Source organism: Homarus americanus, unplaced genomic scaffold (assembly GCF_018991925.1).
Source record: "Homarus americanus isolate GMGI-L3 unplaced genomic scaffold, GMGI_Hamer_2.0 scaffold34360, whole genome shotgun sequence".
Taxonomy (NCBI): Eukaryota; Metazoa; Arthropoda; class Malacostraca; order Decapoda; family Nephropidae; genus Homarus; species Homarus americanus.
Genome location: NW_024739403.1, coordinates 6,695,380 through 6,711,167, shown reverse-complemented (window position 1 = coordinate 6,711,167; position 15,788 = coordinate 6,695,380). Strand labels below are relative to the sequence as shown.

Genomic DNA, 15,788 nt, shown 5'->3' with positions numbered 1-15,788 from the left:
TGGCATTTTGAGGTGTTGATTATTTATATATATATATATATATATATATATATATATATATATATATATATATATATATATATATATATATACTTATTTTTAGTCCATATAACACGCAGACTTTGAACATATAATCAACGACCTCACCAGCAAGGAATCGAACCCTCGACCTACTGGGTGGGACTAGGGAACGCTTACCGGCTAGGCCACAAGGACACTAAAAGCAGTTCTAGACTCTGTTATATTTCACACAAAGCCTGTTCATCGAGCTGATGGCGCCGTGAACCTCATTGGGAAACTGCCCGTGCCTCGTATGTGGTGTCAGTAGCATTTTACCGAATCCAGCTGGTATGAACGAGGTATATATATATATATATATATATATATATATATATATATATATATATATATATATATATATATATATATATATATATATATACTTCATTTTTAGTCCATATAACACGCGGACTTTGAACATATATCAACGACCTCACCAGCAAGGAATCGAACCCTCGACCTACTGGGTGGGACAGGCTTTGTGTGAAATATAACATAGTCTAAAATTGATTTTAGTGTCCTTGTGGGCTAGCCGGTAAGCGTTCCCTAGTCCCACCCAGTAGGTCGAGGGTTCGATTCCTTGCTGGTGAGGTCGTTGATATATGTTCAAAGTCTGTACTCACCCCTGAAGATGTGAATTACACGAAAGCGCTTGGGAACTTCGTGTTTTCTTCTTTCCTTGTGGTTATCAGCATATACCTAGATCACGCGCACCTACAGTGGTTTACTTGCATATATATATATATATATATATATATATATATATATATATATATTTATATAGTGGTGATGTTGATTGTGGTAGTGTTGGCTTTAGTATAGTTATGTTAACAATTAGGGTGGTGATGATGGTAGTGCTTATAGCGATAGTAGTGAAAGTGATTATACCTTTTTTCTTCATCCTCACTACGATCAGTATTAGATAGATAGATACGCTCTCACTTTCTATTACAGAATCCAGAACCTTGTCTCAACTTTTGTACGTCATTGCGTCACGTGGTGTGGGTGGAGCCTCCGGGAGATCCATGAGATCCGAACGTTTTCAACCGTTCGCTATTATTGCGTCACGAGGTAGTAGTGGCAAGTGAAAGAACGTAACGCACATGTTCAGGCAAGCATTCAACCCATAACGTAACTACTACACTCTGTTACGTTTAGGGAAGGACAACACATATATAAGAGCGGTGCCAAGGTTTTTCTCACTAGTAACCTACTCAGACTGCACCCAGAGCGGATCTCCCGCTTCTAGTGTACTGTGACTCGCTAGATTAACCCCGCTGCAGCATGAGGTACACATTCATAGAGAACCTGGGTGTTGGTGTAGTGCCCCAAGACGACTCGGCACGCGCTAAAACTTACAAACGGTGCACCATCGCCTGTGTGGTCATCATAATAGTGCTGATGTTGGCCAACGTGATCCTACTGTATACTGTGTATGGTGACCGTGGCTCTCTCACGTGTTCACCTCCAATAAGGGCAGACGTCAGTACTCTTCTGAACGACACTGAACACGGTAAGAAATATGAAACGACATCGGTGTATAATGTGACGGAATTTAGTGCCACTATCGCGTATAACCATCCCACGTCTCCCACAGTGAACAATGCCACTACACCTGGGTCAAGTCATATAGGGAACAGCGCCACTACATCTGGGATGGATTGGGAGAAGCAGAAAATCGAACAGGAGCTGAAGGAACTACGTGAAGTGGGATGCCAGCCGACGCAACAGGTCATGCACTTGTCGACCTTACTCACTCCTGACGACAACTTGGCGGACAAGAGAACACTAAAACCCGAGTGGGTGGTAGTGAGGCGTTGTCTATCTACCTTCAGCTACTGCCCTGGTCCTCGACGCTGCCGCCCTGCTCCAGGAACTGAACGTAATAAGACGATCGTCGTGTACGCCCAAGATGAAGACGGGTCGTTTGGATACCACCAACGAAAGGTCGTCGAGCACACTAGTTGCAGCTGCCAGTGACTTTTGTGTTTATAGCTTCCTGTGATGGCAGTGAAGCAGTGTGTGTACATATCTCTGTACTTCCCTACGGAAGCCAGATAGTTTCATGTGTACATATATCATTATTTATTAGTAATCTCAAACTAATATTGTTAACGTGTGAGAATCTCCCATCTTCAGGGAGCAGAGAACATTATGACAACATTGTACATACATCATCTTCATTAAAAAGTGAAAAATGTTTCGTTTCTGTTAATTACCTTCATTTGTATGTAACCAAATTGTGTTGAATAAAGCAACAGTGGTAAGGTGTGTTGGAAGCAACTTAATACTCCAAGAGACATTCACACACGATACTTCCTGTCAACAACATGACCACTAAAACCTAACTACCCTGACTTCATATATCAGTAAACTGTTACATTAGACCAGAGTATCACAAAGGTGTAAAACCCGGCCAGCTGGAGGAGAACCGGGCAGGTCGCCAAGTAACAGATGATTCGCTGCCAGTTACCGAAGGTTTACTGTATATTTTAGGCTTGACGCTCCAAATTCCGGAAATATCCTATCTAGCAGTCCCCAAGTCATGACTTTTTTTCCGGAATTTGGAGCGTCAGGCCTAAAATATACAGTAAACCTTCGGTAACTGGCAGCAAAGTCGCTATTCATAACGATAGAGTTTCCTCTGAAAATACTCTTGAGTAAACACTGTAACAATAAACTTAAAAATTGTAGGGATATAAACATTAATAACGAATAATAATATACATAGAAACGAAAGATAAAAAGAGCAAAAATGGTACAAGTTAAATGTCAGGTTGTATTTGCTGTATGTGGATTAGAGAAAGGAAAATTGCATTGTTGATAAGACTACAGCCTTTATAAAAAGTAGGATTTATTATATAATAAATGTATGATAAAACGCGTTTTAAAAGAAAACTTATCAGCATGTTTCACGGACAAATATATTAATACGTAATGTACAAAATGTACACAGTCACCACTGACGCTCGCCTTAGCAACGCAGCAATCCCTGGCAACGGCCCTCAGTGCCGCCGACCTTCGGTCTCTCCACACACACTCGCCACTGCACAGGGCTACCTCGGTCCGGACAAAAGCTCCCTAAGACAAAGCCCCCCCTCCTCCCCCGTACAAAATCTCCTTAACAAAACCCCCTCAGTTAGAGTGTAAAGTAGGACAAAACCCCCTCAGTAAAAGTGCAAACTAGGTTAGATTGGGCATTGGAGTCTTATGATAAACATACATGTAATATTTTAAATAATTTAAGGATTCTTGTTATTATTTGTCCTACGGGGCTTTTATCCTCGGGGGCTTTTGTCCTGCACTCGGGCTACATACCCACAGCCAGCTAAGATTTTTACCGAGACCACGTGGTGCTACCTCCCCAGTGTAACTTGAAGGGCGGTTGCGTCACTCACCTTACCCAAACTCGTTGAGACAAGATGAGTCACGTGTCAGTGGCGAGAGGGTAAATCGACCAGTCCAGTTACACAATACGTACGGTGTTCATGTCCTGGCCGTGTTGGGTTACGCTCAAGGGAGGTAGAGAGGTTTATTATTCACTATTTTTAATTACTGCCACCAACTCCACCACCATTAGCTACGTCAGTCATCACCAAGATTTTTTTAATTTTTAATTTTTTTATTTTTTCAAGATTTAGGTACGATTAACATAGCAGGTAAATACTTGTAGTTAGCTTCCTCACGGTTTCACACAGACATATAAGACTTAGGTCTCTGTTGGGTGTTGAAAATACTGTCTACCTCACTACTTAGAAATCAAAGGGATTATACTCAGGGCTGCTGTTTTACTTGACTGTCTTTGGTGGCACTTTTATGTGGTTTTAACCCAATGTGGCACGCGCGCGCACACACACACACACACAAACCACTCTGAGTCACGCTCTTGTCTCTGAAGCCAGACACAACTATGTGTGCCTTGTTGACCGGGGTGTCAAGGTCAAACCGTTGTGGATCCCCTCTCACATAGGCCTCATAAAACATGACAGAGTTGATGCCCTCGCCAAACTCGCGTCTAACAAAGACACCGTTGAATACAATTTGGGTCTGTCAAAAAGAACCCTTAAAACTGTAATTAGGAAAGAACTTATGAGTTTGACGCAAGTAGACTAGTGCAAACAGGCACTAGTCGATCCATAGGTTACCATGATGAGATGTATCAAGTGAAACATGTATATGGAGCAAGTAACAAGATCACTAGATTACAAGATGTTGTAACCGCTAGATTAAGGTTAGGATATAAGTACCTTTGGCAGTATGTTCCTCAAGCAGATGTAAACAAGACTAAATGTAAAGTGTGTGGCCAGACATATGGCCACACACTTGAACACTACGTCCTCGACTGTGTGAAGATAGAACCTTTTAGGGACAGGTCCAAGCACACTGTGTGTGAAATGGCACAACACTTCATCTCTAATGGCAAGATATCCGACATATTAAGATTGTATCCACTTTTTTGCACTTAGTAACTATATCAGTTCTCATGTACAGAACCAAATACACAATGTGCTTGAATACTTCTAACGCAAATGTGAATAACAAAATGTGAGGCCAGACATAGTGCCTCACACGCCTGTACTCACGCATTTGTGAATAAGTTACCCTTTATGTATAGAACTAAACAAATAATGTAATTGAAATACTGTGTAACATTCAGTGCCATAATATCCTGACAACGGGGGTTAATTATTATGACCCGTTGTAAACTCTACTCTGTAATCCTGTTGCGCTACCGCTCACAGGATGAGTGTGGGGGTGCACAATAAAGTAGCCGCTGTAAGCGGCAAAATAAAAAAATCAATCCTGGGTCAGAGGTCAGTGGTCTTTGACTTGATTGCGTATAAACGAATGTAGGAAAACATGTGATATCTAACAAATACATGATCAGTAACAAAAATATGGCCGTTCACTATTGAGTTTTTGGTAATTGTTGTTGTATGGGGGATTAAGCTAATTTAAGAGATTAATTAATATAATGTTGTGGTTAAATACAGCCTAGAAAACAGTGCGTTAATGTTCGAAATAAGGCAAAAAGAGTATTGGGTTTTATATCTAGAAGTGTAAGTAACAAGAGTGCAGAGGTCTTATTGCAACTATATCTTGCGCTAGTCAGGCCGCACCTCGATTATGCGGTTCAGTTCTGGTGCCCCTATTATAGAATGGATATAAATTCACAAGAGTCGGTGCAGCGAAGAATGACAAAAATGATTCCGGGACTTAGAAACCTTCCATATCAGGATAGGTTAAAGAAACTTAACTTGCATTCCCTAGAAAGACGAAGAGTGCGGGGAGATACGATAGAAGTATTTAAGTGGGTGAAAGGAATCAATAAAGGGGATATAGATAAAGTTCTTATAATATCCGAGCAGGATAGGACTCGGAGCAACGGATTCAAGTTGGATAAATTTAGGTTTAGGAGGGAGATAGGAAGAAACTGGTTCACAAATAGGGTGGTGGACGAGTGGAACAAGCTTAGCAACTTTGTAGTAAGTGCGGGAACTCTGGAAAGTTTCAAAAGGAGGCTAGATAGATTCATGGATGATAGAGAGTGGTAGCAACTCTCGACAGGAGCTGCCATGCACAGGCCAACCGGCCTATTGCAGACTCCTTATTTTCTTATGTTCTTATGTTCTTATATAGGTGATGTTGCGTGTTCAGTACTGACAGTGGGACATGTATTTCCAGGTATGACCGAATAAAACTGTCGTGTGATACTGGACGGCTTTGATTAATTTCCCTATCAACCCAATTATAACCTACCCAGGGTAACTGGGTAGCTACGGGCGGTTACGGTTAAGTCTACTGGATCAACCTACCCGATTTCATGAAGCCTCAACACCGGCTACACTGGTGAAGTCTACGGGACCAATCTACCAAACTTCGTGACGTCTCTCCATAAGCATCCATATATGAGTAAATGCGAACAAGGACTACGAAGTGTTAATTAGGAATAAGGATGTAGATGTAAGCTGACCAGCACAACCAATATGCTAAGTATAAACACATATGGCCACCTAGCTTGTGTGTGTGTGAGGACATAGGGGATAAGTGTACAATTGAAGGGGTAGACCACACTAACGACACCAGTAGCTGAAGGTATGAAAGGGAATGGCTGAATGCATGACACTCTATTAACAGTAGTAGTAAGTCAGGAGTGGGTAACACGGAACGATTGAGGGTTGAAGTTGAAACATATCTGGTTGAAACATACCATTTGGAACACACAAGTCGGAACATATCAATCAGAACATGGAGCTGAACAGGTCATCCTTAGAGGAGACAGGGATGGGCAGGAAGAGGTAGATGGAGGAGTAATGCGAGCCCCAGCAACGCCTGAAAGGGGAATACCAGTACCAGTTGGGTCCATAGTTCCTGGTCAAGGTTTGACACTAACTGAAATAGAGACAAGGAATGGGGTGGGCACCAGTAGGCCCACTGAACAAGGGGAAAGAAACCCTAATGACACCTACAGGCAAATTATTATACAAGCTATAAGGATGCTTCAAACACAGGCCAAGACGCTCCAGGAGAGCTTGGCAGAACTGGATGGTGCAGAGGAAGCTGGACGGATGATTGAAGTCACGACACAAGTGTTTCCTGAGGTAGGCGAGAGGTCAATGGGGAAATCGGTTCGGAGTGGCAGTACTTATGAGTGCAAACATACTTCGGAAACGCAGACACGTCACCAGGGGGAGCTGAGTGGTAGTGGGAGAGAAGCATTGCACAATTCACAGAAAGGATCGGAGCCAAGAGACTCCCTCCAGGGGGAGTACAGCCACTGCTCAGAAGTACCGTACGAAGCGGAGGCGCAGGACAGGAGACAGGAAAAAAGAAGGCCAAGTTCTGGACCATCGACCTCAATGGAACCAATGAATAAACAACAGACATGTCCTACCACGGCGGGTATAGAGACTCTCGCCACCAATCTGAGGGAGCTGATTGCTACTGTGAGACTGCCACAGGCTCAACTTCCGTTCTTCAAGGGAAGTGGTCGCTACTAGGATTTCTGAATGTTATGTACTGTACTTAAAAAAAACTTGAACAATATTTTAATAACTGTAACACCGTGAGTTCCGTTTCTGGCCGAACTTGATGTTATGGTTCCGGTGCATCATTAGTGTTGAGGATCACCACACACGGTCTTGAACCCTCAGTAAGTCAGAAAAGTGGTAAGACAATTATTATTATTATTATTATTATTATTATTATTATTATTATTAAGTTAGCTGTTAGAAGTAGTAGTCGCACTATTCTCAATATTACGAGGAGGTGAAGAGATTAGGTTAGCTTTACGTCATCAGCTCAAAGAACACAAAAAATAGTTTTGACCACCGGCCATCTTGCCTCGACCCGTCTCACCCTCAATTATACTGTTGTGCCTCTAAGCTACTTAATTAACATTTTGGAATTAGTGAACAGCCTCTTATCTTAATTAATTGCGCTATTTGTTTTCATTTACCCAGGTAGATGATGCAGGTGTGTGTGTGTGTGTGTGTGTGTGTGAGAACGTTGCTGAAGACTCGCAATGGCCGAATCCCGATTCTTCATTTCAATTTTAGTTCAGTAGATTATGAGTCTGCTTTACATGACGCGGGAGATGAGGAAAGGTTATGAACGCGTATATATACAGTATATATATATATATATATATATATATATATATATATATATATATATATATATATATATATATATATATATATATATATATATATAAAGATTATGAATAAATATGAAACTATAAAGGCATATAAATATAAATAGATATGTAAATATAAGATAAATTAAAAATAAAAATTATTAAGAACATAAGAACATAAGAATGGAGGAAACTGCAGCGGGCCTATTGGCCCATACTGGGCAGACCCTTTTACACCCAATCCCTATTGCTCAAATATATCCATTCAACCTATAATTAAAGCTTTCCAGCGTGTTCGAGTTAATGATGATGCTCGGTAATTTGTTCCACTCATCCACTACTCTTATTCCCAGACCAATGTTTAACCTATCTCGCGCCTAAATTTAAATTTGTCTAATTTAAAACCATTGCTACGAGTTCGTTCCTGGTTGGATAGTTTGAGTACCTTTGTTATATCTGCTTTGTTTAGCCCTGACTTCCATTTATACACCTCGATCGTATAGCCCCTCACTCTACGTCTCTCTAGAGAGTGCAAATTAAGAAATAGATAAGAAATAGAAAATACAAGCGGCTATCCCTCATTAATAGCATTGCACCTGCCTTATGTAAACATTCTCTCGACTATGAGAATTTACATGGAAAAACAAAATAAGATTCAAGCCTACATGTGTGTGTGTGTGTAAAACAGGCGAAAAATATGATAAGCTGTCCCCACACTCAGTTGGCACTTAAATCTTTAATGTGATTCTGGTGTTGATGTCATAATGAATTATGACTCTCCAACATACACTAAGCATTAGGCATTAAAAAATTCAAGACATTGATCTCTTTCTATAAAGGTTTAAGTTAGGAGAAGCACATAATGAATTCCTCCAGTGTTCCCCGTAAAGAAAACGTTCACGTATGTGTTGGGATTTAAACACAGGTATTTCCTATCTCTCGCTGATCAGTTACTTATACACGTGCAGCTCATGGACTAACACGTCGGGGGTTGCTGTGTGTGTTCTGACGTCCGAGAACAGCCACAGAGAGACATGTAGTTGCATATACGAGCTGTCAATACATCTATTCTACGTTTAATCAGCACGCACGATGTTTTATACCGAATGTAATACTAAGAGACACGCAATGGTCAGACCTATCAGACAAGTACACGCCATCTACCTGCTAACACAACTTCTTCCCGTATGTGCCGTGTGTGTGTCGTGTAACTGACTGACTCACTCACTCACTCACCCTATCATCTCTGTTCTTTTCTTTTATCCAATATAAACAGGGTATTAAAGTTTCAATATATCATTCTTAACTAGGTCCTATTAATATGTAATTCTGTAATCTGTAGTGCCGGTGTGGCTGGTCGGTAGAACAAGTGTAGGTCTCAACTATTAGTCAGGTGTCTATTAGATTTAGTAATTCCACCGACATTGTTTCTGTTCAGTAATCTATCCGAAACGATCATCATCCGAGAGCTTACGTGATTAATAATAACTCCAGGATGATAATATAGTACTAAATGAAGGAGTGTGAAGTCTCAGTAGATTGAACTGAGATCTCTTTGTTTAAACTACCTCATTTCTTAGTGATTAGGTTAGGTTAGGTTAGGTTAGGTTGAAATTATGTTTTTGCGATGGATTTTGATGTGTTTTGAACAACTTCCAAATAGGTGGATAACTAAAACTATAATTTTGTCATTAATATTATTATTATTATTATTGTTGCTGTTGTTGTTGTTATTTTTATAAACACTAGTTACCCAAAGAATATCCCGTCACAGCCTTAGTCGATTTTATCAAAGAAAATGATTAACTTGAAGGGCAAACGATGACGAATTTTATTTATTTTTGCTTATTTTACCCAATTTACCTAACTGCCAGCACAACTAGCGGTAACATAGACAAGGGAAGGAGACCAGCGACCTTTGTAGAATATTTTATTTTATTATTGAAGATCGTTTTTCGGGTAGATTTATTCAAACCAGTTATGTTCTTGCTTTCAGGGTTTCAGGTGATACCCAGTGTGAAGAACTTCCTTATACTTGTTCTTCATAACATCTTAGTGAGCTTAAGACTTTGACCTTCTGTGTTGTTACTTTTTACCCCAAGTACTTGATGGATAGTTGATAAAATAAGTATACGGTAAGAAACTGGAGAGAGACGATTGGAAGCATTTGGTAGACTCTGCTGCCATATGTCATTACGAAAATTGTGACCAAGTACCAGGTTGCTGATCTGACTTTCTGCCTCATTTACACACTTGCTGGGTGTCAATTGTTTCTCTTACTATTGATAACACAACACAACATACATACATACTGGATATCGTTTCTTACTCTTGATTTATCTATTTTTAATTTTTGTATTTATTATAATTATTATTATTATTTTTTGTTTCATTATAATATTTATTCATTATTTTTATTATTATTATTAATATGTTTTATTAAATTTTTTATTAATTATTATTATTATATTTATAATTTGTATTATTTATTATTATTATTATTATTATTAGTTCGCCTCCCCCCCCCTCAGGCCCCAACGAGGGTAAATGACGTACCTGGGCGGGTAAATGCCCCAAAAAAGAAATAAAATGCAATAGAAAAAACCCCCGAACAAATAGATAATTAGCATGAACACCAGAAGTTGAATTTATTATATATATATATATATATATATATATATATATATATATATATATATATATATATATATATATATATATATATATATATATATATATATAAATGAGAAGACTACGTCAAATGGAAGGTTTTTATACTCGTACCTTTCAATGTCCATAAATAATTCTGATTAAATATATTCATATTAATGAGACGATTATATATAAACAGATTTCTTTAAGATTTGGTGAGAGAAAACCACTAATCGCAGTATTAAGACTTCCCCCGTTCAGCGTCTATAATCGTAGTACCGAAAATAATCCTGGTTTTATTTCTTATCTTCATATAACATAAAGTCTATTTCTTACGAGACAACCTGATAGAGTGAACACCAAGAACTCCAAATTCAATAACAATGATGTGTTAATTATTGATATATTTTCATATACTCTTCTATAGAAAGCAATTTGCTAATATTATGTAAACTCTTGTATAAAATTAATTTTTTCAGGAATAGAGTCGCTTCAAAATATTAATGAACAATAGTGGAAAAATTTATATATATATATATATATATATATATATATATATATATATATATATATATATATATATATATATATATATATATATATATATATATATATATATATATATATATATATATATATATATATATATATATATATAATCAATATTATATGGACTAAAATATATATATATATATATATATATATATATATATATATATATATATATATATATATATATATATATATATATATATATGTATATGCTGATAACCACAAGGAAAGAAGAAAACACGAAGTTCCCAAGCGCTTTCGTGTAATTCACATCTTCAGGGGTGAGTACAGACTAAGGAGAAGTACAAAGGAGGGTAAGATCAGGTCCACAATGGTCAGGTATTAGGTAATGACGGTCGGTAGTCAGGTCAGAGGGTAAAGTGACCCAACCTTCTCACCTGGTTACAAATCTTCTTAATTACAAAATTGTCCAGTTTGTACATGCCATTACTCAAATTCATGTTAAATGCTTCGGTATGTTTAATAAGACTAGATTCTATAATGTTCCTACTATCAATTGAATTACAAGGTAATATTGAGGAGGCATTATCCCAGTCAATGCAATGCTTGTTATCCCTCAGATGGATAAACAGAGCATTGGATTCCTGGCCTGTCCTAACACTATATTTATGTTGTTTAAGTCTAGTTACAAGATCTTTACCTGTCTGTCCTAAGTTAAACATATTACATTCCTTACAAGGAACTTTATAAATGCAACCAATTGTGTTGTTGGGGGAGTTCTTGATTAACATTTGTTTAACAGTGCATGAGTTTTTAAGTGCCACAATGACGTTCCAGGTTTTTAGTTGTAAAGGAATTTGAGAGAAATTTTTGTGAAATGGTAATACTAAGAGATTCTTATGGTCATGGGTGGGCTTGGGATCAGTTCTATAAAAAGATTTCTTAGTGATGTTCAGGCATTTGTCTATGAAAGATCTAGGGTATTTAAGGTTTGAACCAATATTATAGGTATATTTATATTCCTCATCAATGAATTCCGGGCTGTAAATTTTCAAAGCACGTAAAAACATTGTTGAAAATACTGACTGTTTGACTCTATTATGGTGGGCAGAATAATAATGAATGTATGAACACACTTCAGTAGGTTTTCTATAAATACTGAACTTAAAGGTGTTACCTATTGTGTATCAGACAGTCTAGGAATGGCAATTTACAGTCTTGCTCTAATTCTACAGTGAATTTGATCGAGGGAGCTAAGTTATTAAGTTGTGGCAGGAAAGCTTTTAGGTCCTCATTACTTGACCAGAGACATAATACATCATCTACATATCTAAACCAGACTACTGAAGGTGGTAAAATATTACTTAATAGTTTCTTTTCAAAGAATTCCATATATAGGTTGCTTAATACAGGTGAGAGTGGATTATCCATTGCCATACGAAATTTTTGAGCATAATATTCTCCATTGAATTCAAATTTACAATCCTTAATACATAGTTGATGAGTTCGATGAAGTCGTCTTTCGAGACGGGCAATGAAATATTATCCAGGGAATCTATGAGGAACTCCAGTAAATCATCAACTGGGACCTTTGTAAAGAGTGATGTTACATCAAAACTGACCAGTTTAAAATAATGTTATACAATATAATTGCTTTATTAGACATTCAGAGTCTAAGTGTTATTTTAGCGAGGGAGTGAATAAATAATATTGTTGAATAAATAAACAAATTGGCTCTGGTGGATGAGATATTTGGTGACCTGGAACTTGGTGAACTTGACACAATAATATCAACCTTGGCAATCTTGGTCTTGGTGATATTAAACCTGGTCAACTGCTAACTGCGTAATCTTGACTTTGGTGACCTTGAAATTGGTAAATTGAAAATTATTGAATTTCGATTTAATTTTATCCATATGAAATTGGAGATGATCTAAGTAATATATGGCTTGGTGATGTTCAGTTAGATAACTGGTGTTTTAAATATACCTGAACAGGTGATGCTCAATGTCTACCCTCCTCGAAGATTGACTGACGACGTCATCAAACCACGTCACCAAACCACACGTCATCATCCACGTCACCATTGTTAAATGTCACCAATATAACGTCAAACACACACACACACACACAAAACTTCAAGTCACCATTAGCAATTATTTTTACCGGTGTGACGAAATTTAACAACCACACTGGGTATCTTCCACCGTCGTCAACGTTCTCTGGTGCGTAGCGGGTGGGTTGGTGTTGGTGTTGTAGGTGACGACGAAGGCCTTAGTTCCGTTGCTCGTGGCAGAACAATTACCTATGAAGCGCCCCAGGTCGTCGCCACAGAAGCTGGAGTCCTCGACACACCGACGCACCGCCACAGTCTTGGGGTAGAAGTCATAGTCGGAGAGGTCATCTCCTTCGTGGATGAGGTGGACGACCCACACCTTCTGCATCATAGGTTTACAGCCCATCTCCTTGAGCTCCTGCACCTGGTTCTCGATGCTGTGGTTGTTGGTTGGCAGACTAACAGCCGAGCCCAGTCTCAACAGAATAACCCCAACTACCACGCACACACAGGTCTGCATCGTCACTACACGTCCTTCATCCATTTCTATTCAGCTGGAGATTTGTGAAAAAGTCCGCGGACGATTTTGTGATCTAGATCCCTCAGACGACTATACTGTAGTAGTTTCACGTGCTGACTGTCTCGCTGGAGCGTTGAACACTTGTAGCAAGTGAGAGGAGTCTAGAAGAGTTGTTTGGTCTGTGTTGTAGACGCACTCACTGACACTAGCCAGACAAACTGAGGGTATATATATCTACTGTAATTTCGTGGCGTAGGCAAAATCCTGTTCGCCCACCCACGTTTCATTAAGCAAAATTTTTCCCAATTCTAATAATTAACTCGCAGTTGGCGACTTGTCTGGTTTTATAGGATTATTCCTTGACACTGAGTCATACACCTCGGTGGCCCTTCTCTTTCCCCGTCACCAAACATACAAAGTAACACCTATAAAGACATCCTGTACTCGCTATGACTCGCTTGGGTTGCTGCAGAAGACAATTAACTTATTTAGGAAATATTTATGAGTGGGAAAAAAAGGTTCATTATCGTAAATGACGTTTTGGAAGCTTTAAAGACTCCCCAGTATCCTTAAAGAGGTATCTAGGATCCGTAAAGGTTGTCGGGCTCCTTAAAGACTCTCGGGGATCATTAAAGACTCTCGGGGATCTTTAAGATTATCCAGGATCTTTAAAGTCGCTCTAGGATCCTTAAAGACTCTTCAAGACCCTTAAAGACTCTTCAGGATCCTTAAAGACTCTCTAGGATCCTTAAAGACTCTCCAGGACCCTTAAAAACTCTCAGGGATCCATAAAAACTCTCCGTGTAGCATTTATATTTAGGATTATATATTATATACTAATTGGGGAACCCCGTGTTACCGGATTTGTGTTGAAGGTGAGTTTCCGTGACTACATTATCATCGACACTACATCCACTACACTATCATCTACACATCATCCACTACACTATCATCTACACATCATCCATTACACTATCCTCTACACATCATCCACTACACTATCATCAACACATCATCCACTACACTACCATCTGCACATCATCCATTACACTATCCTCTACACATCATCCACTACACTATCATCTACACATCATCCATTACACTATCATCTACACATCATCCACTACACTATCATCAACACATCATCCACTACACTATCATCTACACATCATCCACTACACTATCATCTACACATCATCCACTACACTATCCTCTACACATCATCCACTACACTATCATCTACACATCATCCACTACACTATCATCTACACATCATCCATTACACTATCATCTACACATCATCCACTACACTATCATCTACACATCATCCACTACACTATCCTCTACACATCATCCACTACACTATCATCTACACATCATCCACTACACTATCATCTACACATCATCCACTACACTATCATCTACACATCATCCACTACACTATCATCTACACATCATCCAATACACTATCATCTACACATCATCCATTACACTATCATCTACACTAGAGATCCGTTTCTCCGATGTTCCGGTTCCGGCCGTGACTTTGGTCAAACAACTGGAAATTATATTTAATATTTCTAGCATATCATATAACCCCTTGAATGCACTGAGTGGTTAAAGAACATTAAAGTATTAGTCTGGTTCATAATGTAGAGTTTAAAGGATTCGTTATTTTTATTTTTAGTGATTAGGAAAACTATCTATTTTAGAAACCTTAGGACATCTTGATCCCCCCAAAAACTATCTTTATACATTGTTTTTTTTCATTGTCTCTATGGTGGTCATCTTAGATTGACAAAATGGTGACTGCTAATAACTTATTTTATACACAGAGCCAGCTAGGCTTCTAATTCTAGTAGTTAATTGACAATTTTTCTCAAGAAAATCCAAGGAACTATTATATATTATTATAAAAACGCTCCGCCTAAATAGTTCCCTGTATATTCGAGGATTTTGTGATAAAAATCTCTACCGGTATATTAATATTTAAGTCTTTGTTTCTCTCATTTATAATAATGTGTGCCGATCATGTCAACATATTCACAAATAAAGATACACATACATTATTTGTGCATCCTACGCTAGGCGGGTGCTCCTCCACGCAAGAATAAGAACAAAACCCAAACAAGAAAGGTAAGGATTCAAGAGGACTTAAAGTCACTATTGGGACCAAATTTCGCCTGGACAATCAACCAAAGAAACGATCACGAAAACAAACTGGGAACGGTATAGGAGGGAGTGGAAGGCACGGATTCGCTTAGGAATGGTGACACATGACCAAGTCCGGAGGAAAGACTTGACCACAGATGACATCATTCACTATGATGTCACACACATATAAATAC

General features: G+C 38.4%; 1 protein-coding gene across 2 annotated transcripts; it reads left to right on the top strand.

Moving 5' to 3' along the window:
• Window positions 1-1,190: 1,190 nt before the first annotated feature.
• LOC121874670 lies at window positions 1,191-2,260 on the top strand. 2 transcript variants are annotated; one of them, XM_042378900.1, is made up of 2 exons: window positions 1,191-1,621; window positions 1,652-2,260. In XM_042378900.1, exons 1-2 carry the CDS (start codon window positions 1,345-1,347, stop codon window positions 2,038-2,040), a joined length of 666 nt encoding a protein of 221 aa, XP_042234834.1. In that variant the 5' UTR covers window positions 1,191-1,344; the 3' UTR covers window positions 2,041-2,260. The 2 variants fall into 2 exon arrangements, with proteins under 2 accessions (XP_042234834.1, XP_042234835.1); XM_042378901.1 differs by having other exon boundaries at window positions 1,195-1,573; window positions 1,658-2,260.
• Window positions 2,261-15,788: the final 13,528 nt, after the last annotated feature.

What these genes read in the sequence shown, in the direction of transcription:
- LOC121874670 (XM_042378900.1), top strand. Translation starts at nt 1,345, where the DNA reads ATGAGGTACACATTCATAGAGAACCTGGGTGTTGGTGTAGTGCCCCAA. An exon ending in TAATGTGACGGAATTTAGTG is followed by an intron (nt 1,622 to 1,651) that starts CCACTATCGCGT and finishes ATCCCACGTCTC; the next exon opens with CCACAGTGAACAATGCCACT.